We start from the raw sequence: 22,517 nt of genomic DNA on the forward strand, positions 1-22,517 counted from the left end.
TATTTTTTGTTTGCAACTCCCGCCACACACCCACACCCACCCCCCCAGACAGGCTGAGTGGCTAGGGTTGCCAGATGGAAACAAAAATACCGAACACCCCCCCCCCCCCCAAAAAAAAACACCACAGGAAAAAATTTTGTTGAAGGGAAGAACAAACGGGGGGGGGGGGGGGGGAGAAACACACCAAACAGCATGTCCCCTTTAAGAGTGAGTACAGGCATAGGAACAGGGGAACAGTTGAGCACTAAGACCTAAGGGAAGCATTGCTTCCCCTAGGTCTTTTGGCCAGCAGCCATTTTGTGCCGGCAGCCTTGGAGAACCAGGTAAGCATGGGGGCTGGGAGGGAAAGGGGGGGAAAGGCTGGGCGCTGAGTGTTTGTAGGGTTGCCAGGTACCCGGCATTTTCGCATCCTGGCCAGGGAAAATTTCAGAAAATACCAGACATCTTAGGTGTCTGGTATTCTCTGAATTATTTTTACCGGACAGGAAGCAAAAATACAAGACTGTCCGGGTGAATACCGGACACCTGGCAACCCTATGAGTGGCCTGCTGAGATGAGTCAGGAGGTGAAGATAGCACCTCCTCCCTGGATCCCCTTATGCAGAGGTGGCCTAAGCATCACCAACCCTTGCCTCCCCCAATAAAAGTAAACTTATATTTATGCCTCAGCCCTCCCCCCCAAGGCAAGAGCCCAAAGTTCTCCCCCAGCGCCTCCTACCCTGCTGGGCCCTGGAATTTTTATAGCACGTTGAGGAGGGCAGGCCCCAACAAGAAAAAGGTTGAGAAACTCTGCTCTACAGTTCACACCTTGGTCGTCTGAGACAGAAGCATCATATTAGGATAAGAAAAATGATAAAGCAAAATAATATGGTGCAACACTAGTACAGTGGCATGTATGTGTGTAAAACATCTCAATCGTTTTAGTCATAATTTGCTATAGTTGACACTAAGAGACTTTTTGTTGGTTGGAGTGTGATCTGTTTCTGGTGATAAGTGGTAGTCAGTACCCAGATTTTCAACACCTCAGAGGTGGTAATCTTAAGCACTATTAAAAACCTACATTTACTTTTGAGAAATAAAATGAAATACTTTTTAGTTAATTTTTAATAATAAACTATACTTTATGGCTAACAGATTTTTTTAAATTTAATATCTAAAATGTTTCAGAAGTCTCACGCAGCTGGAGGACTTTTCTTAATATTACATTTGAGAATTATTCTATAATGAACATTTTAATTTTCTTCTTTAGGCAGGTTTATTTTAAATATTTATAGCCTCCCATAGAGTCTTAATTTTATTTTGCATTTGTTACTGAAGAGTTACTAAGAACAGCATTTTTGCCATTATTGGTCATTAAATAGGTTGTACATGGTGGCCCCAATTCAGGAAGGCTTGATATTACATGATTAAGTCCGTCCCTATTCAGGAAAGTGCAACGCAGTCTCTCAACAGGCAGAATACCACATGAGCTAAAAGCTGGCTGCCTAAGGCTGTAGAGCAGATTCACTATTCTCTCTGTAAGTGGCCTCGAAGCCACTTGGTGGGACAGTGCACCACATCCAAGAGATCTGTGGGTTACAAAAGCACTTTTGCACATATATAGCTTTATTTTTAAAAAATGTTTAAATATGTTAATATTCTGTTCGACATACTAATTTAATGTCTGCCAAATTATCATTTTGATAATATACAGACTGGAATTTTTGAAGGTGCTGGAGAGCATGTAGACATCAATTGGATGTGGGCACCCAACTCCCTTAAACTCATTTGAAAATTGCAGCTTAGTGATTTCAGATCTCTAGGGGAAAGATTATTCTAGATTTTGTTTGTTTTCTCCATCTCCAAAACTTTCACCTTTCTTACTGATCAAGACAAGATGGATAACACTGTTTAAAACAAAAAGACTTTGTCCCTAATTTCTCATGAATTCATCTGCTTTCAGCTTCCTGCTACTAGTTTGTTATGCCTTTCTCCTCTAAACTGAAAAGCCCTTCAACACTCAGGATTTTCTCCCCATGAAAGTTCCCAACAAAATATCCTTCATGTGTGGCAGAGGTGTGCATTTTATTTGTTTTATAACCAAAAATAGGCATGCGAAAGGCAGATATTAAGTATGTTTTAAAAATAACCAGACAGCTCATGGCAAGTAAGGTTCTCTTCAGTCCTGAAAGTCAACCTACCTAGAAGGAAAACTCTGATTTCAAACCTCCATCTTTTGGTCAAAGGAAGCCTGACACTGGGCATCAGTAACACCAGTACCACCTGTAAACGGTCTACCAGATCCACCACAACAATGTGGGAAAACAGTGGGCATGTACTTAGTTAAACAGGGGAAAGGCCCTCTCACTGTTGTGCTCATCAGATATACCAACTGATACATTATAATTTCTATAGAACAAGATGACTATGTTGGTGCAAGCAGTTTCATATTTTTGGAGAGTTGCCAAAGGGTTGCCAAAGTACATACTGACTGTAAGAAAAGGTGAGAATAAGAAAGGAAAGATGTTTCTTCTCTGCTTGCCTCAGGAGCAGAGGGCTCTATAGGACTTTAAGGGTGATGCTCTACAGCTGGGTTGGGCAAAAGCCTCTCAGCAGGCCACATCCAGCCCACCTAGGGCTTGGATCCAGCCTGCAAGGCAGTTCCAGGCCCTGCCTCCAGTGCATTGCCTTGGAGCAGGAGAAGAGCAAAAGCCCTTCTAACTGCTTCTATTTAAAGGGCTCGCGTCTTCCTCACGCCTTGCCTACAAGCCGTGGGGAGGCGCAAGCCCTTTAAATAGAAACTGCTGAAAGGGCTTGCATCTTTTTCTCCCTAGCAACGGGCAAGAGGTGTGGGGAGCTGTAAACCCTTTTATGTGCTTCTATTTAAAGAGATTGTGCCTTCTCCAGGCCTGTCACGCAGTGTTACCTAGCAGCCACAGGGAACACAACAGCCCTTTAAATAGAAACAGATTAAAGGAATCACGCATCTCCGGCAACACGCTAGAGGTGCTGGGAGCTCTTTCAGCTGTTTCTATTTAAAGGGCTCTCGTGTTCCCTGCAGCTAGGCAACCTATATCTGCCTCAGCATTTTAAAAAACCCTATGTGTATTCTAGAGAATATTGCAAAAATCATACAAATGGCTATACTGGGCCAGACTAAAGGTCCATTTAGCCCAGTACCTAACTTCTGAAAGTAGATAATGCCAGGGAATGAACAGAACAGGTAATCATCAAATGATCCATCCCCGCTGTCACCCATTCCCAGCTTCTAATAAATCATCCTTTATTTACATGAGGATTTAGATGTATTCTTCTATCACAAATATATATATATTGAAAATTACAATAAAAAAATTTAAAGAATCAAAATATAAAGGGTGACAGAATTCATACAAAATCTTTTTCCTATTTCATACCAAGAGTTTCTGCTGTATATTTGGCTTCTTCAATTTAAAAAAAATGATAGTGTGTAATACAGAAGCATTGTTTTGTAAATTCTAATAAAATCAATAGCAAGTCCTAAAAAGCACCATTATCATAGTCTCTAGACTCTTAAAACAGTTATGTTCAATAACTGAATTGCTTTAGAAATATGGATTCTAAATCCTCTCCGCATGCTTTATTTTAGTACTGTAGTTCTCAAACTTCAGCAAAAGAAGGGCCCCCATTTTGATTTTTAAATTTTCAGGGACCCCCCCCCACAGCCCTTCTGAGGCCCCACCCCTGCTCTGCCACTTTTCCCAGGCCCTGACCCCCAGCCAGTGTCCCTAACTACACAGGGCCAGCCAGAGACCCCAACCCCAGCAGGCAGCCCAGACTCCCATGCAGGCCCAATGGCCTTTAGCACACAGTTAGGACACATGCAGCCCACAGATTGAGAACCACTGATCTAGACCATCCCTGACAGATGACTGGAGGTCTGTAAGAGCAGATTAGACAATAAGATTCCACAGCCTCCCTGCGATCCTTCATTACTACTGGAAAAACTGGACTGTGTGCATGAGAGGGCTTGCAGTATCAAGCTTAGAATAGGGTCTGGTCCTGCAAAGGATCTGGTCTAGGTCTTGGTAGGCAGTACACACACGAGATCAAGTATCAGATTCAGGAAGACAAAGAAGCTGAATGGGGCATTCAGAAAGTATTAACCATTCCCAACTATTTTACTAAGTGTAAACCATTCCACTATTTAAGTACATTACCTTGAAAGTTTTATCCATAGAAGCTGAGAGAAGCATATGGCTCCATCCTTGTACAGGACACCACTGGATTTTATTAACTGGACCGCTGTGTTTGGACATTTGAAATACCCGGTTTCTTGGGATTTCAGTTGATTTATACTTAGACCCTAAATATGGCTTAATAAATTCAGAAACCTTTGTGGAAATTTGCTCTTCTGGTATACCAGCTTTAGTTGCACAACTCTCTCTCTCTTCTTCAGATTCTTTTTTTTCATACACTTGAGAAGTTGTTTCTTGTCTAAGTCTTTTGGGGACATAGGGTCTAATTCCCTTTATGGTAACAAACTTGTCCTGATTTACTCTCTTCTGAGAGCAACTGCCATTTCCTGAAAACTTGTTAGCTTGATTAGAATAGTCTTTCCAAGGATAAATGTCTGACAAATCCATCTTATTAGTCTGTATCTGATATGCAGGGGAACCTTCACAAACAATACTTCTGCCAGTACTGTCAATACACTCAACAGCCTGCATTTTGTGTGTAGGTTTTGTGTTCAAGCCACCAGATGCAAAATGCTGAACAGGATTCATAGCAGAATTTTCAAGTCCAACTTCTGGGCTAGAAAGATTTTCATTTTCAGCCTCTCCAGTCTCCGTGTCAGAATCTGAATCATCATAAGCAACTAATGATGAATTCATTCTGGTCCAATATGCAAAATGCAATAATCTCTGTGCTGAAATCTTCCAAAATGATGGATATCTGCAATTAAAGGAATTAATAATTCAGACTATAAAATATTTAAGGTCGTAATCACTTAACATTTTTTGCAAATATAAATAACTATGCACTTTCATGCATATTTACTCATACAATTTAATCTTTAATTCAACATACCTATACTTACACTTCCAGAGCATCTTTCATCTCAGTATCTCTAAGATCTTTGTTAATATTAGTCAGATTTTGCATAGGTAATAAGCTGCATTCCACAAAACTGATATAAAGGATTACAAGGAAAGCACAAGTTTTATCCATGCAGTTATAACAGCACACTTTAAACCTGACTTGCCATCAGGTCTATTCTAACAAGATAATAAAAAATTATGCAGTTGGTTGGGGATATATAACTGTGACAGGGTTGGCCAGACTCTGAGGCCCCCTGCTGCAAGCCTTATGGCTCTGTAACACTCTGCCCCAGAGAAGCCATAGATAAGTCCTCCAAGCCAGAGTGACTGCAGAGGTAGAAGCCAATCAATGACAAGAAATGCCCATAAAAGGAGCTGAAGGAACTGACAGCTGTCAGTGTTTTTGGAGGCCTCAAGGTATGCATAGTGATAAAAATGTAGCCGTGTTAGTCTGGGGTAGTTGAAGCAAAATGCAGGACAATGTAGCACTTTAAAGACTAACAAGATGGTTTATTAGATGATGAGCTTTCGTGGGCCAGACCCACTTCCTCAGATCAAATAGTGGAAGAAAGTAGTCACAACCATATATACCAAAGGATACAATTAAAAAAAAATGAACAAATATGAAAAGGACAAATCACATTGCAGAACAGGAGGGGGATGCGGGGGGGGGGGGGGAGGAAGGAAGGTAAGTGTCTGTGAATTGATGATATTAGAGGTAGGGAGAGTGGGATGTTTGTGAGTTAATGGTATTAGAGGTGATAATTGGGGAAACTATCTTGGTAATGGGTGAGATAGTTCAAATGTTTGTTAAGTCCTTGTTGGTATGCTGACTGTTTGGCTGAGAGCAGCAGTACTGTGGACAGCTCTGTGTGAAGAGCTATTGGAGATTGCTGGACTGTGATGGGATTCTGAGACAAGATGTTGCTTCCAGGAGAGGAAGCCCCCTCTGAGTAGGGAAAGGGACATGACAGAGGGCACTGAGATGGGCACTTGTTACAGTTGTACCCGGAAGGAGTTTTTGTTTGATTCACACAATGGCGACTCAGCTGAAGGGCTGAGTCACCAAAGAGGCAACTGGAACTAAGAGATTGCAAGCACACACACTTGTCCCGATAGGGAACTTGTGAAATGTTAGTGCCACTCCATCACAGTAATTTTGTGCAGAATTACAACTACTCATACAGCCAATGTGACAGTTTTTCTTTCATCATATTGGAGTTCAAAGGATAAAAGAAAAAAGGAACCACAATAGCTAAATGGATCACAGAATGTGTTAAAAGGGCAACTGTACATGTAACCACACCGAAATAGTAAATTCAGCAACACCTTCAACTTTACATCAAAGGCTTAAGAGTCATCATAAAATTTTTAGGCATGTTGATGTCTCTAGAAAACACAAGCATACATGCTTGTGCTTACTATGAGCAGAAATGTAATTTGATGGATTTTAGCCATTTATGTAATCAATAACAGAAGCTGAAATTGGCCTTGCATGCCATAATATTGGCTAAGGAGATTTATGGCAGTACTCCCACTACTGGAGGGGTGAGGAATCTTTTTTGGGTTGAGGGCCACTGCCTAACAGAAAAATCAGTCGGGGGGGAAGGGGTGGCCCACACAAGTGAGAAACCAAAAAAAAAAAAGCCACCTCACTGACAATGTTCTACAGCAGCACTGCTTCACAGGTGATTAATCAGCCCTGCCCAGTCAATGAACTGTATGCACTACACCAGTGATCCCCAATGTGGTGCCCGCGGGCACCATGGCGCCTGCCGGGCCATTTATGTGCTCCCGCGGAGCAATCTGGGCTGGCCCCGCCCCCGGGTGTGCGGCAGGAGCCAGCCCTGAGTGCATAGGTGGCCCCTGCCCCGGGGTCGCAGTACATACTGGTGCCTGCCCTGGCCCCGGGTTCGCGGCATGTGCCGGTGCCAGCCCCGTGCATGCAGCGCCTGGGCGGCCCCTGCCCGGGGTCACAACACATGCAGGTGCCGGCCCTGGGCGTGCGGCGCATGCTTGGCCCCGCCTCCAAGCACATGGCCCGTGAGCGGCCCAGGCACCCGGAAGCCCCAAAACATTGGGGACCACTCCACTACACCCTGAGCCCCTGACTGGGCGGGGCTGATTAATCACCTGTAAAGCTTAGAGGGAACACTGCTCACTGAAGTGTGGCTCCTCACTGAGGAGAAAGACACTCCTCATATTCTTCTTACACACCAGAGCCTAGGGGCACCACGCTAGCAGATTTTCAGTGCTCCAGCCCTATGGTGGGGCAGCGGGAGGGCTCAAATGCAAGTACAGAACCCCACTGCTGGGAAGGAGCCCTGAGCCTCGGGGGCTGAATCCAGGCAAGTCGGGGTCCGCATCCAGCCCCTAGGGCTGAGGTTCCCTACTCTACAGTAGTCACACATACAGATTGGGAAGTGACTGGGAAGCAATACTGCAAAAAGAGACCAGTGGGGGCATCCTCACCAAAGGAGTGGCCATCTGGGGACTGGGCTCTCCATCTTGCCTCTCACTTGCCCAGGTAAGTGGCTCTGCCTACCCCAGCACCAGACCAGAGGAGGGGGAGGAAGTCCCACCTTCCCCATCTCTGCCCCCCTCAGGAGCACTACTGTGACCCCTGCAACAGCTTCCCCCAGCATTGCCAGGTTGTTTAGCACAGCTGCAGCTGGCCATCCTGTTCGGCCCCCCTGGGCTGGGCCCAGGGAGCACTGGCAGGGGATCTGTATGCCCTACCACCACCCCCGGACAATAGCAGGTAAGTCTACCAGTTTGAAATAAAATGTCTTTTAGAGATGTGTATCTAGTATGAATTAAGGATGTAAAGGAGTAGTCAACTACCTGATAAGGAGGAGCTTATCAGGTAGCATTATTGAATACTCGATCACTCCCCGCCCCCACTCCCTGTACTCTTAAAGGGACAGAGAGGAGCCAGCATGCAAAGACGCAGGCTCATTCTGTGGTCCCCCGCTGGGTCTCAGGACAACTGTCATGCTGCCACTCTTCATTTTTAAATGGGACATAGCAGTGGCAGCCTGTCCACTTGTCTGTCTCAGCACTTATGCATCTGAGAAGTCCATTTGAATTCAATGGGACTATTGATATGCATAAAGTCACTTGCATGCATATATACAATCCTGCAAACAAATATCAGCTTTGTATATATCAGCTGTTTTCAAACTTTTTTAGCTGTGCTTTCCCCATACACACCCCGTTACAATTTTGGTTGCACACATCCCTAAATCCAGACCAAAAAAAGATATAATATCTGCCCTTCCCCTCTTAAACTTTCAGAGTGGGGGAAGGTTAATGCAACTGTCAGAGTGGAGCCAGTGCTGGGTGCAGAGAGTGTTGGGAGCAGAAAATGGCACAGCTGCGGTGAATGTTGACACTGAGCCCACCTGGTATCACCACCAAAATACCTCTGCTCCACTCCAAGGGGGAGAACTCTGGTATAAATAGAGCAGGACTCTAATATCCCTATTTTATTCCAAGCTAGAGAGCTTTGCACTTTAGGCTGTGCCTCTATTTTACTATGAAGTCCCCTAGCACAAACACTTACTACTGAACAGCATCTCACTGACTCAAACAGGACTCTATCCACAACTACAGGTCTGTTCTTTCAAATCCCTTTGCAGGACAGTTAGCTAAGTATTTTGCAGAAGTTTTAAAAACCAGTATAGTGATAAGTATGAAAAAACATTACATTCTCCCTCTGGAGGGCAACTCACATCTTTATCTGAAGTTTATAAAACTGGGACTATTCCCTAAACAACCAAATTAATCTGTGCTACATCATGAAATTGTTAATTTAAATGGGATTCATCTGTGCAAAGAAAAGAAGAAAAATGTGTAAAAGGCAACATGGCAGTTATCTTATCCTCCTTTTTGTTTTCTCAAGACTAAATATGCTCACTTTTCAGCATGATTACAGTGTAGCTAATTATTCCCTATTTGTAACTATATATTAGAAATGTAATGCAATATTTCAAATGTAATATTTTGTACTTGCCTTTATTAAATTTCATCTTTTTTATTTTAACCCAAGTCTTTAATTTCTCAAGGTCACGTTGAATTGTAATCCTGTTCTCTAAAGCAGGGGTTCCCAAACTTTTTGACATGGGGACCAGTAAATCCATTTGCAAGCTTTCAGAGGACTGGTAACAGTAATTTGCATATTTGCATATTCATTAAACAAATGACAAATATGCAAATATGTTGGTTTGGGTCCTCCCAAAGCCCCCACGGCCAGCTTTAGCAAAGCTTTTGATACAGCCACCCACAACATTCTTACCAGCAAGTTAAGGGAATATGGATTGGAAAAATGGACAGTAGTCCAATAAAACCCTGCACCACCACATCGTGTATTGAAAAGGGGCTCATTTATTTTCAGAAAGCTGACACCATCTTTGGAATTTTTTATCCATATTCTCATTCTGGATGGTGAATGCACCAGGTTCTCTCCATTCTGACACATTGTAGTGCCTTTAAACCTCACTGTCAGCAGTGGGGATATTTAAAAGGCACTGCTTTTAAATTTTTATTCAGGATCTGCGCGCGCCCTGAACTGTCCAGCTCCCCGCTGGCCAATTCTCCCCCCTCTCTCCCCTCCCCCACCGTCCTGGGCCAGCCCTTATGTCCCCGCCAGCCGATTCTCTCCCGATCACTCCTGGCAAGCCCTGCTGCCCCCGCCAGCCCTGTTTCCACGGGCCGGTTCCCCAGCCAGCCCCGCAATCTCCCTCAGCCAGCCTCGCTGCCCCCACCAGGCATTTTCTCCCCCACTCCCCGCGATCTCCCCTGGCCAGCCCCACTGCTCCCACCCCCCCGGCCAGTCCTGCTTCCGCCGGGCCGGTTCCCCCCCCCCCCATCTTCCCCGGGCAGCTCCACTGCCCCGACCCTGCTTCCCTGCGGCCCATATCCAACTTCCCATCCCCTCTCCACAGCCAACAATAAGAGCTCACCTGGTAACCCTCACTATGCCTCTGCCGGGAGCCTGAAACATACGGCTGCATATGCCCAGCCCGGCTGAGGGCTTGGGGAACCTGGCGCTACACGGGCAGTCTGGAAGCCCGGAACACCCTGGCAGCCCGGAACACCCTGGCAGCCACGCTGAGGCCCAGTATTTTTTTCCCCACAGCCAGGTACTGGGCCACGGCCCATAGTTTGGGAATCGCTGCTCTAAAGTACTTGCAAGCTTAATTTACTTCATCCACAATTTTATAAGCACGCTCTCCACTCCACTATTCAATTCATTAACATTTCATAGTACCAGACCCAAGAACAAGGGCAGGCAGGATTTGGCCCACCAAGCCTTTTGATCCAGCCCATGACCCGCCCCACCAAGACCCTGAGGCAGACTGTAAGCTGCAGCCAGAGGCTGCTCAAAACACCTGGCACTACAAGCCTTGGGAGAGGCGAGACACTTTACATGCAGCCCCTGCCCTGAGGGCCAGAGATTAGCCTGGGGTGGGGGCAGTGCATGAAATCTTCCACCTTTCCTGGCCCACCAAGGGGGCACAGTGCAGAGAGGCACATGGAGGAAGCCTCTAGCTATTCTGAGCACCCTGGGGGGTGCAACAGGCCAATAGCCTACCTCAGAGTCCCTGTTGGGCTGCTGGTTCAGAGCTGCCTAAGGTAAGCACCTCCTGGCTGAGCCTGCCTCTGGCACCCCTTCCCCTCCAGCTTCTCAACTCCATGCCTAAGGTCACCATCCCCACCCCAGGTCACAACTCTCTTCCAGACTCTGCCGCCCTTCCTAAACCCTTCCTCCAGGTCAAAATACATTCCTGCACCCCAATCCCATGCCCTGAACTTCTTTCTGCATCCAACCTCCATAGAAAAATGCAGCCCTTGACCATTTAAATCTTGGAGTCTCCTCCCGCATAAAAAATTACCCACCCCTGCCCAAGAAAGACTACTGCAGGTCCCAAGCAGATACATCCTCCCAATTTAATAATGGACCATAGATAACTAAGATTTTTTTCCAAACAGTACTGCAACAGTTATGCACAGGTATGTCAATAACAAGTTTTAAGAGATAACAGGTTAAACAATGTTATATTGTGTAACCAGTTAACTACTAACTGAGGCTGCTCTAGCTGGCACTGCTGGGGTCTGCCTGCCATGGCTGGAGTGGGATCCTACCAGCCCACCTAAGCCATTGGGGTTAATGATAAGCCTATCCAGTTTTACAGCCCTAATTGTGTTCGCAGCATGGATTGACAAGGTACTAGTTTTAAGTTGTTAGTGCAGCTTAAATAGTTCTACAGACTTTTTCATGAGGAAAGTTTACGTATGTGTTTTTACATGAGAATTAGACGCCAAACACAGTATATGCATTGCATGTACCTGAGCATACATTACGCTGGAAAGACATGGGGCAGCATACAAACTGCACACACAAAAGGCCAATACGGCACCTAAATGGCCACCCGGGCCAACACTTAGTGTGGCTGCACGTTCTCAGCTTTGATAACCAGGCCTTTCAAAATCTCAGGGCAGCGCTTGTAGCTCGTTCAAATCTCCTCCGGCCCGTCTCACCCCGGGCCACGAGAGAAAGGCCGCCGCCCACCCAGAATGGCAGCGCCAGGCCACAGGCAGAGCAACCCCTCTTTCCGGATGCTCAGGCTGGGGGCGGTGGGACTGTTTTTCGAACGTGTTTAAACGTTTCAGTTAAAGCCAAAATTCAAAAATCCCCTTCGTGTCCCTCAGCCCGCGGCGTCCAACGAGACCCGAAGGAACCGCTTCTGAAACGAGAACTACCCGGAATGCTTATGAGCGGGTGAAACCGTCCCCTCCGCAGCAACCGTCCCCTCCGCTGGCGTCAGCCTCCCAGCGCCTCAGCCGGTGGGCAGAGGAGTCCCTGGCAGCCACCCCCGGGGGCGAGCGCGCGTGCGCAGCAGCCTGGCCCTGCAGCTCCTCCTACAGAGGAGGCGCCTCCTGTGCCGGGGCGAGCCTGACCGCCACGTGACCCGCCTATGCGGGGAACCCACGTCAGTTACCTGAGAGGGAAGCGACCCCCACGAGGGCCCTTTCCCAGAAACACGCACCGCGGGGGCTAGCGGCGGGTCCGCCCCGCAAAGGCAGCCGGGGGGAAACAAGGGCCGCCCTGCTAACAGCCCCGGAGCGCGCCCGGCCGCGCGTAAATCGCCCCCACGGGCCACACCCCAGCGCTTCCCGGCCGAGCGCCGGCAATGCCGCGCTCTGTCTGTTGGGAGGAAATGCGCCCGGCTGCCCTGCGTGCGCGGGTAGCGAATGGTTCCGGCCCGGGGACGCGTTTCCGACCGGGCAGGGTTGAGCAACGCGACGCGCCGGCTCTGGGCGGGGCTGGTGCCCGGTGCTGAGGGTGACAGAGGCGCCGAGAAGAGGAGCCGGGGCCTCGCCGGGTAAGGGGGCCGGGGCTCGGCTACGCTGCGGGGAGGCCTGCGGGCGCGCTCCGGTGTGCGGTCACCCTTGTGGGCTCATTCATCTGCATCGCCTTGGGGCCTGGGAGAGAAACGCCGCAGAGCAGCGGCCGGTGCCGGACCCCTCCCTTGGTGAGGCCCCGGGCAGGGAGGCGTGAGCGCGCTGGTCCCTGCGCTGCCGGAGCTGGCAGAGTCCGCACAGGGTGTCTGGTCCTGCTCTAGCGCAGAGGTTCTCAACCTGTCCGGGCTGCTGTGCCCCTTTCGGAGTCAGATTTGTCTTGTGACCCAAGTCCCCCTCCCCCCCCTTCAAGTTTCACCTGACTGAGACTCTTACAGAATCAGACACAGAAATACGGAGTGTCACCGCACCACGTCATTGAACAGGTGCTTGGTTTCTTCTGTCTGTATGGCGCTTACTGATGTGCTAGTGCTTTTGCTAGCCTGTTGTAAAATTAGGGATATAGCTATATGAGCTGATGTACCCCATGGTCGATCTCTATGTATTCCTGTGGATACACGCACCCCTAGTTGAAAACAACTGCTCTATAGCATGTTGACAGCTGTTACCCGAGGGGGTGGCTTTTTATTGGCCCAGTTTCTGCTGGTGAGGGAGACAAGTTTTGCCATTATACCGATCTCTTTTTCTCTTTAAGCTAGAAAACTTGTCTCTTTTACCAACAGGATTTCAGCTAATAAAAGATATTGCCGCATCTACCTTGTGTCTAACATTCTGGGACTGGCACAGCTGAAACAACTCTCTGCATACCCAAGTGAACAGTGCAGATCTGTTCTGAAAAGATGTGCTCAATGTGCAGTGGCAGTTAAAAAAGCTAACATTAGGAAAGGAATAGTAAGTATAAAATCTGATAATGCTTCCATATAAATCCCTGGTACTTCAGCACCTTTGTGTGCAATTCTGATTGCTACATATAAAAAAAATGCTAGCATTGGAAAAGATGCTGAAAAGGGCAGCAACTATTATTGGGTGTAAGGAACTGCTTCTATGAGAAAAAAGATTTAAAAAGACTTACACTATTCAGCTTAGAAAATAGTTTATTAAGGGAGGATACAATAGAGGTCTCTAAAATCACAAATGGTGTGGAGAAAGCAATGAACGTGTCATTTTCCCTTTAACACAACACAAGAACTAGGGTTCACTCAATGAAATTAATAGGGAGCAGGTTTAAAACAAAAGAAAGTACTTCTTCACACCATGCAGAGTCAATTTGTGGGACTCATTGCTGTGGATGTTGTGAAGACCAAAAATGTAATGGGGTTCAAAACATAATTAAATAGGTTCATTGGCGACTATTAACAAAGGTGGTCAGAAGCAAATCACAATAGTCCAGATATCCATAAATTTCCATCTGCCAGAAGCTGGAACCATGCGGCAGGGGATGGCTCATTTGAAATTGCCCTGTTTTGTAAATTCCCTCTGAAACATCTAGCACTGGTCACTGTCACGTTGAGCTACATAAGGATGGTCAAATAGTAGGCATCACAGAAATTTAGTAAAAGTGCTAATCAGTGGGACACAGTAATATCAGAGTACAAAATGTATAGGAATGACAGAATAGCTTGTGCCAGTGGGCAAGTAGTGCTATATGTGGGGGAGGGGGAGCAACATAGCAAAATTTTAAATGAATCGAACAATACCATAGCATTGTTATGAATAAAAATTCTATATTTTTAATAATAAGGATATAGCAGCAGGAATATGCTGCTAACGATCTGACCAGGATGGTAACAGAGAAATTAGAGAGATTACAAAAACAGAAAACCAATAATAATGAGAGATGTAAACTATCCCCATATTGACTGGAAACTTGTCACCTCAGTTTGGGATGGAGAGAGAAAATTTCTGGGCACTATTAATGACTGCTTCTTGGAGGAGCTAGTCATGGAATGCTCAAGGGAAATGTTAATTCTTGACTTAGTCCTAAGTGATGCACAGATTAGGCATGTTAAATATCGGTAAATTGAATAGTCAAGTAACCTCATGGATTTTTATCAGTTGACTATTCTCTAATCCCCGGGGACAGCAGCAGTGTGGGGTGCCAGGCAGGAGCTAGTCCACGAGGGGAAACAGTTTAAAAACCAGCTCCTTTTGCAGATCAGCTGCTTGTCGCCCTGCGCTGCTGCCTCTGATAGGATGGCAGCAGCTCCTGCATCCAGTGCGAACTGGAACTGAGCTGGGCTGCCTGCACGCCCAGCTCCTAAAACACTTTAAATGCAGAGTCACAGCAGGGGTAGGTCCAGGACCTGGTGCAAGCCAGGACTGAGCTGGGTTGCTGGCCAGCCTGCTAAAAAAATTTACTGGCAAGGGTTGCAGGGGAAATGTGTGTAGTCTTTGGCATTAACCTATAAGCTTTTGCTTATCAGTTAATCGACTACACTGTTACATCCCTAGCACAGATTTTGATCCAAGAAATGAATATAGGTGACCCACTCAACAATAGTGACCAAAAAGTAACTAAATGTTACATCCTTGTAGGGGGGGAACATTCCAAAGAAACTCACTACAGTAGCATTTAACATAAAAAAGGAGAACTACAGTAAAATCAGGAAGCTAGTTAAATAGAAACTAAAAGGAACAGTCATAAGAATGAAATGCCTACAAGCTTCATGGAAATATTTTTAAAACATTATCCTAGAGAGTGCAAATGATATGTAAATCCCCCCCAAAAAATAATAAGAGGACAAAAACCCACCCCACCATAGCTAAAAATAGAGTAAAAGATGTGGTTAGACACAAAAGGACATATTTTAAAATTTGGAAGCCAAATCCTACTAAGGAAAATAAAAAGGAGCAAAAAATCAAGTAGCATGTAAAAGTATAATTAAGCAGACCTAAAAATAATTTGAAGAAAAAGTAAAAGACTCAAAAACTAAAAGCAAATATTTTTTTGAAGTACATCAGAAGCAGGAAGCCTGCCAAAGAATAATCAGGGATACTGGATGATTGAGGTATTAAAGGAGCACTCAAGGAAGACAAGGCGATTGCAGAGAAGCTAATTTAATTCTTTCCATTGGTCTTCACTGCAGATGATGTAAGAGAGACTTCCACACTTGAATCATTTGTCTTAGGTGACAAATCTGAAAAAATGTCCCAGATCTGAGATGCCAATTCAGGAAGTTTTGGAACAGATTGATAAATTAAACAGTAATAAGTCAACATAACTAGATATTCTGAAGGAAATCAAATATGAAATGACAGAACTACTAACTGAGATACGTAATCTGTAACTTGAATCAGACTATGTACCAAATAACTTGTGAATAGCTAATGCAATGCCAATTTTTTCAAAAACTTTCAGGCGTTCTAGGCAATTACAAGCCAGTAAGTAGCCTTAACTTTGATAGTAGGCAAATTGGTTGAAAGTATAGTAAAGAACAAAATGATCAGACACGTGTATGAAAACAGTATATTGGGGGAAGAATTAATACAGTTTTTAAGGGAACTCTTGCCTCACCATTCTATTACAGTTTTTTGAGGGACTCAATAAACATGTGCACAACAGTGATCTAGTAAATACAGTATACTCAGACCTTCAGAAACTTTTCACATAGTTCATCACCAAAGGCTCTTAAGCAAAATAGTTATAGGAGAGAAGGTCCCATCATGAATCAGAAACTGATTCAAAGATAGGAAATAAAGGGTAGGAATTAGGGATGTTAGTGACTAGTTGACTAACCGATAAGCAGGAGCACTATTGACTATTTGCATCTCCCCAACTGCCACTCTGCATAGGGAAGCCAGCTCACAGAGCTGCTGGGTCAGTACCTGCTCTGTGGGTCTCTTATGACTCAGCATACAACCCTCTCCCGTCCCAGCTGCCGCTCTGCATTTTACAGCACAGGGAAGCAAGTGAACAGAAATGCTGGGTCAGTCTCTGCTCCGTGGGTCTTTTAATAAGAGACTTCCCTGTGCTGTAAATAATCAGGATGTGTACTGGGAGGGAACTGTGCTATTTAACATATTAACAGATGATCTGGGAATAAGTGTAAACAGTCAGGTGGCAAAGTTTGTAGACAATACACAATAACTCATAATAGTTACAGCCGCTTCTCAAGTTACGAACAGCAGAAACACTTGGTCCGTAACTCCAAGTGTTCGTAACTCGGATCCCATAGAGTTACATGGTGACCGTGCTGTTCGTAAGCGTGGATTGCTGTTCATAACTCAGATCAGCATTTACGACAGCTTTGGTCATAAGTGCGGATGGTTGTAAGTGGAGGTGGCCGTAACTCGGGAAGCGGCTGTACATCCAAACCTGGCAATGGAGAAGTTACAAAGGAATCTCACTATATTGAGTGACTAGGCTAGAAAATAGTATGTGAAATTCACTGTTGATAATTACAAAGTAATGCACATTGGAAAACATAGTCCCAGCAGCACATACAAAATGATGGGGTCTAAATTAGCTGGTACCACTTGAGATCTTGGAGTCTTTGTAGATAGTTCTTTGAAAACATATGTTAAATGTGCAGCAGCAGTCCAAACAGTTAGTCAGGATTTATTGGCATGTAAAATCCTGGTTAATCATTTAAACATTAACTTGTTAAACATTAGGTTGGCCTAACATTTGATCAGTTAACTAACTAAAGCAGGATTCTGACTGGAGACCGTTCCAGCCCAGCTGGAGCAGCCCTTAGTCCACAAAGCTCCTGCACCCAACCCTGCCCTAGGGCTGCCTACTGGCTCCCAGCCCCCTGCTGGAGCAGCTCTGGATGTTGGGTCAGCCCCTGCCTGCAGAGCACCCGGGTACTCCGCAGACAGGAGCTGCTCTGAACAAGAGCAGCCCCTGTCCGCAGTGGGCCCCCTGCAGTGCTAGAGCAGCCCTCTGCCCATGGTAGGCAGGGAGCTGCTCCAGCCTCTATCAGTTAACCAATTAACCTTTCACATCCCTAGTTAGGAACCATTAAGAAAGGAATAAGTAAGAAGATAAAAAATATCACTTTGCCATTGTGGAAACCCATGGTACACCCAGACCTTGAATACTGCATGCAGTCCTGGTCACCACATCTCAACGATATAATAAGGAAATACTTTTCAGACAACGCAGTCAGTCTCTGGAACTCATTGCCATTCATTGTTGTGAAGGTCAAAAGTATTACTGGACAATGTAGCACTTTAAAGACTAACAAGATGGTTTATTAGATGATGAGCTTTCGTGGGCCAGACCCACTTCCTCAGATCAAATGGTGGATCTGAGGAAGTGGGTCTGGCCCACGAAAGCTCATCATCTAATAAACCATCTTGTTAGTCTTTAAAGTGCTACATTGTCCTGCATTTTGCTTCAACTACCCCAGACTAACACGGCTACATTTCTATCAAAAGTATTACTGTATTGAAAAAAATATTACATAAGTTAATGGAGGATAGATTGATCAATGGTTATTAGCCAAGCTGATCATGGTCACAATTCCATGCTTTGGGTATCACTAAGCCTCTCATTATAGAACCTGGGACTAGATGACAGGTAGATCACCCAGTAAAGTATTTGACAAAGTAAAGAAGTTATTTCTGTGTCTGTTTCATTTAAATTAAGATGGCTACATGCATTTTTCTTCTACATAGTAAAGTATCAAAACTGATTTCAGTTAGTGTTCAGTTGTAAACTTTTGAGAGAACAACCATAACATAACATATTGTTAAGAAGTATGAGCAATCTCCATTCCTAAAGTGTTCATAACTTTGAGATTCTACTTAATTGTCATAAATGTGCCATTTTACTTTAAATAAAGTGAGAAATAAATATTAAAAGGGACAAATAACAGGTTCAGGAGATAAAGAAAACAAAAAGTTTAGCTGATATATTATGAACCCAAGATATATTTTTTGGATTTTTTTTTTGCAAGATTGGTTGTATAGAGGGGAGAAGTAGAATACAAGTTGAGACATAAAATAAGCGAGCATAATTTAATTAGTGCTCATACATATATTTTAGAGGAACAGTGTTATGAATCAACCTGTGATTTTATTTCCTTCAGTGCAGTGCCCATCCTCTAGTTCAAAAGTCTAAATATATGGTGTAAAACTGGATTCCATTGTGCTAAGTGTCTTTAGTTTCAGAAAACTAGTGCTGAAAAAACAATCTTCAAACATATTACTTTCCATGGGTGAATTTAAATGGCATCATGTCAGATGGGTAAAGAGTTTGAACAGAAGTCTTTAAAATTATAATAAAACAAAATGTATGATCTTGGTATTTCTTTGCTGTTCTCCTTCTCCAGTCTGTTGCTGCAGCTGTTTTGAACCTGCTGGATAAAATACTTTAGATTGTGAATAAAAGGGATAATTTACACTCCTGAAAAATGGCAGATTTTCAGAACTGTGACTCTTGCATTTCAAGTCCACTTGAGCTGTTTGAAAGAGTGACTGCACAAGGAGAAAAAGTCAGATCGCTGAAAGCAGAGAAAGCATCAACGGTATTTTTGTTTCATTTGTTGAACTGTTTCCATTTTGCAGCTTATTACTCTTAGCACATTGAACAGTTTTGTGTCTTGGGATGCTATTTTAATATTCTAGTAATAAAATAATCTTTGCTTTTTTAAATATTTTGTTAAATACAGACTTTGTAATTATTATTATTATTATTATCTTACTCAAAATGACCAAAGTTGTTTTTTCCTGAAGAAGGAATTGGGAGTAACTAAATTTAGGGGCCAATATTCTAATTCTGCCACTGACTTGCTATGTTGCCTTCCTTAAGTCTGTTAGGCTTGTTGCATTTCAGTTTTCTTACTTTAAAATGTTGGTAGTAATACCGACCTTTCCAAATTTTGAGGCAAAGCACTATTTTATAGTAATATTTTTATAAAGTGGTTTTTTATGTCTGAACACACAGGGGCTACTCAGTCTTCTAGAAGTCATTAGGCAATTTTGTGCTAACCTAAATGGGATCAGTGTTTAGCTCTGAATGCCTTTTCCCATCATCAGTCTCTGTGCAAATAGAATTAAATTCAGTAGGTGATCTACATGGGGAATGGCAATAGGTTTTGGCTCTAAAGATTTGTTTTTCCAAGTGAAACTTTGATAAGAAATCTTAGCACATAACTGTGTGTGCATGCATGAGCTGTTACAATAACATTAAATTATATAGAACATAAAATAACTATGTGAATTGTAAAGAAGGTATTACAGTTTATCAAGGTGTACTAGCAAATTAAAAAAAGTTAAATATATCTACTACAGGAGTAATTCTAGAAAAATAATAATTTTATAGCACCTTTATCTAAGCATAACTGCTGACTCAATTCTTAAATGATTTAAGCCTCACCACTTCCCTGTGAAGCAGGTAAATATCTTTGTCCCTCTTTTACATTTGGAAAAGTGGAGCACAGAGGGCCTTGATTAATTTGCCAAAGATTACACAGTAAATTCCTATTATATGCTTACAAGGAGCATTAAGAAACTGTCCTACATGCCACTTCCTTTCTTTTTAACTTGGCCACTGATCCTGCTTAACTTGAAGCACATGAATACAGGTTGGACCTCCCTGGTCTGGAACCCTCAGGACCTGTGCTGTCCCTGCTGTCTGCCCGGCTCTCAGGCTCCTCTCCTGGCAGCTCCCTGCCCTGCTGCTGGCCCCACTAATGCTGGCCTAGCATGGCTACCCACCCACTCCCCCACGGTCTCCCGGGGTTCCTGCAGGGGACTGCTTGGCCCTTGTTGGTCTCACTGCCGCAGGTTCTTTCCCAGGGTTTCCAGATGGGGCCACCTGGCCACTACAGGCCCTGCTGCTGCCAGGGGTTCCCTAGCCGGGACCACCCAGTCACCCCACCCTACTGTTGCTGAGGATTCTAACCACCCACCTCCACCAGCCCTGCTTCAGCCAGGGGCAGATCCCAAACAAGCTGCCTGGTCTCTGGCCCCACTGCCACTGGGAGTTTCCAGGGATTCCACAGCTGGAGCGTGAGCTCCCCAGCCGCTGCCTGGCTCTACTGACACCAGTGGCTCCCCAGCCAGACCACAGATGTTGCTAGACAGAGAGTCCCAGATTTGAAAGGATCAACCTGTAGTCCCATTGTACTCAATGCATGTGTGTAAGTTTTTGAAGGAGCAAAGCTGTAGTAACATAGTTTGTCTTAAGTGAATTCCATCTTATTTTTCCTTGGCGCAGGATGAAATTGATGCAGCAGTGAAGTTGTTATTGTCATTAAAAGTGAAGTATAAAGCAGCAACAGGACAAGATTACAAAGCTGGTTCTCCTCCAGTAGATTTTTCACCAATGAGTAATAATGGCCCCACTACCGCACTGGATGAGGATTTCGTAGACCCTTGGACGGTGCAGACATCCAATGCAAAAGGTGTAGACTACGACAAACTTATAGGTATTCTACTCTCTCATTTTAAAAAGCATCATTGCTAAAATTTAACATCTGAAAGATGACTCTAATGACTGTAAAAATAGCAAATATTTTACTATATTTTCTCATTTTAAATAGAAGGGGTCTGGGGTGCCAGGATGTTTCTCTTGTGTCACTTTCATAGAATATTGGAACTGGAAGGGACCTCGAGATGTCATTGAATCCAGTCCTCTGCCCTCACAGCAGGACCCAGTACCATCTAGACCAGTGTTTCCCAATTTTATTTAGCCATGGAACCCTTACAAAAAAAAAGGCCGGGGGAAACTGGTCAACCAAAAAAAAAGGTGGAATAACGGGCAAGCAAAAAAACCCCAAAATGCTGGCCCACCCCTAAAACTGCGGTGGCCCCTTGAAAATGGCAACCCCGGGTGACCGCCCAGCTCGCCTGCCCCTAAGACTGGCTTGGGGTGGGGGGAGGAGGAGTGATTGGCTTCTCGGAGAACCCTTACTTTCACTTCAGGGAACCCCGGGGTTCCGCAGGGCACTATTTGGGAAACAGTAGTCTAGCCCATCCCTGATAGATGTCTATCTAACCTGCTCTTAAATAGCTCCAGAGATGGAGATTCCACAACCTCCCTGGGCCACTTATTCCAGTGTTTAACCCTTCTGACAGTTAGGAACTTTTTCCTAATGTCCATATTAAACTTGCATTGCTTTTTGTCCTATCCACAGAGGCCAAGGAGAACAATTTTTCTCCCTCCTCCTAGTGATACACTTTTAGATACCTGAAAACCGCTATCATGTCCCCTGTCAGTCTTCTCCTTTCTAAACTAAACAAGCCCAATTATTTCAGTCTTCCTTCTCTGGACCTTCTCCAATTTCTCCACATCTTTCTTGTAATGTGGTTCCCAGAACTGGACATAATACTTCAACTGAGGCCTAATCAGCGCAGAGTAGAGCGGAAGAATGACTTCTTGTGTCTTGCTCATAACATTCCTGTTAATGCATCCTAGAATCATGTTTTATTTTTTTTGCAACTACATCAAACTGTTGATTCATATTAGCTTGTGGTCCACTATGACCTCTAGATCCCTTTCTTCAGTACTCTTTCCTAGACCGTCGCTTCCCATTCTGTATGTGTAAAACTGATTGCTCCTTCCTAGGTGTGGAGTACTTTGCATTTCATAACATAAGAATGGCCTTACTGGGTCAGACCAAAGGTCCGTCCAGCCCAGTAGCTTGTTTGCCGACAGTAGCCAGCATCAGGGGCCCCAGGGGGAGTGGACCGAAGACAATGATCAAGCGATTTGTCTCGTACCATCCATCTCCAGCCTCTGATAAACAGAGGCCAGGGACACTATTTCTATCCCCTGGCTAATAGCCTTTTATGGACCTAACCTCCATGAAGTTATCTAACTTCTCTTTAAACTCTGTTATAGTCCTAGCCTTCACAGCCTCCTCTGGCAAGGAGTTCCACAGGTTGATTATGCACTTTATGAAGAACTTTCTTTTATTAGTTTTAAACCTGCTACCCATTAATTTCATTTGGTTTCCTCTAGTTCTTCTATTATGGGAACTAATAAAAAACTTTTCTTTATTCACTCTTTCCACACCAATCATGATTTTATATACCTCTGTCATATCCCCCCTTAGCCTCCTCTTTTCTAAACTGAAAAGTCCCAGTCGCTTTAGCCTCTCTTCATATGGGACCCGTTCCAAACCCCTAACCATTTTTGTTG

The 22,517-nt window shown here is 44.6% G+C and overlaps 2 protein-coding genes across 8 annotated transcripts in view; one reads left to right on the forward strand and one right to left on the reverse strand.

The window, feature by feature from the left end:
* WDR25 (WD repeat domain 25) overlaps positions 1 to 12,251 on the reverse strand; it is a 122,865-nt gene extending 110,614 nt beyond the window's left edge. Inside the window, exons 1-2 of one of the 4 annotated variants that reach the window (XM_075926566.2) lie at positions 12,064 to 12,251; positions 4,178 to 4,913 (exon numbers count right to left, since the gene is read on the reverse strand). In XM_075926566.2, coding sequence (XP_075782681.2) covers positions 4,178 to 4,852 — 675 coding nt within the window. In that variant the 5' untranslated portion in view covers positions 4,853 to 4,913; positions 12,064 to 12,251. Of the gene's footprint in view, positions 1 to 4,177; positions 4,914 to 5,048; positions 5,712 to 11,410; positions 11,973 to 12,063 lie in introns of those variants that run through there. The other 3 variants (XM_075926567.2, XM_075926565.2, XM_075926564.2) reach the window with 3 other exon arrangements.
* Positions 12,252 to 12,294: 43 nt separating this feature from the next.
* Positions 12,295 to 22,517, forward strand: part of WARS1 (tryptophanyl-tRNA synthetase 1) — a 33,370-nt gene continuing 23,147 nt past the window's right edge. The window contains exons 1-4 of one of the 4 annotated variants that reach the window (XM_006123786.5): positions 12,295 to 12,447; positions 13,147 to 13,315; positions 18,703 to 18,897; positions 20,592 to 20,802. In XM_006123786.5, the coding sequence (XP_006123848.1) occupies positions 18,784 to 18,897; positions 20,592 to 20,802 (325 nt within the window). In that variant the 5' untranslated portion in view covers positions 12,295 to 12,447; positions 13,147 to 13,315; positions 18,703 to 18,783. The other 3 variants (XM_006123785.5, XM_006123788.5, XM_006123787.5) reach the window with 3 other exon arrangements.

The sequence above is a fragment of the Pelodiscus sinensis genome, chromosome 5 (genome assembly GCF_052426305.1).
Source record: "Pelodiscus sinensis isolate ZL-2025 chromosome 5, ASM5242630v1, whole genome shotgun sequence".
Lineage (NCBI taxonomy): Eukaryota > Metazoa > Chordata > Testudines > Trionychidae > Pelodiscus > Pelodiscus sinensis.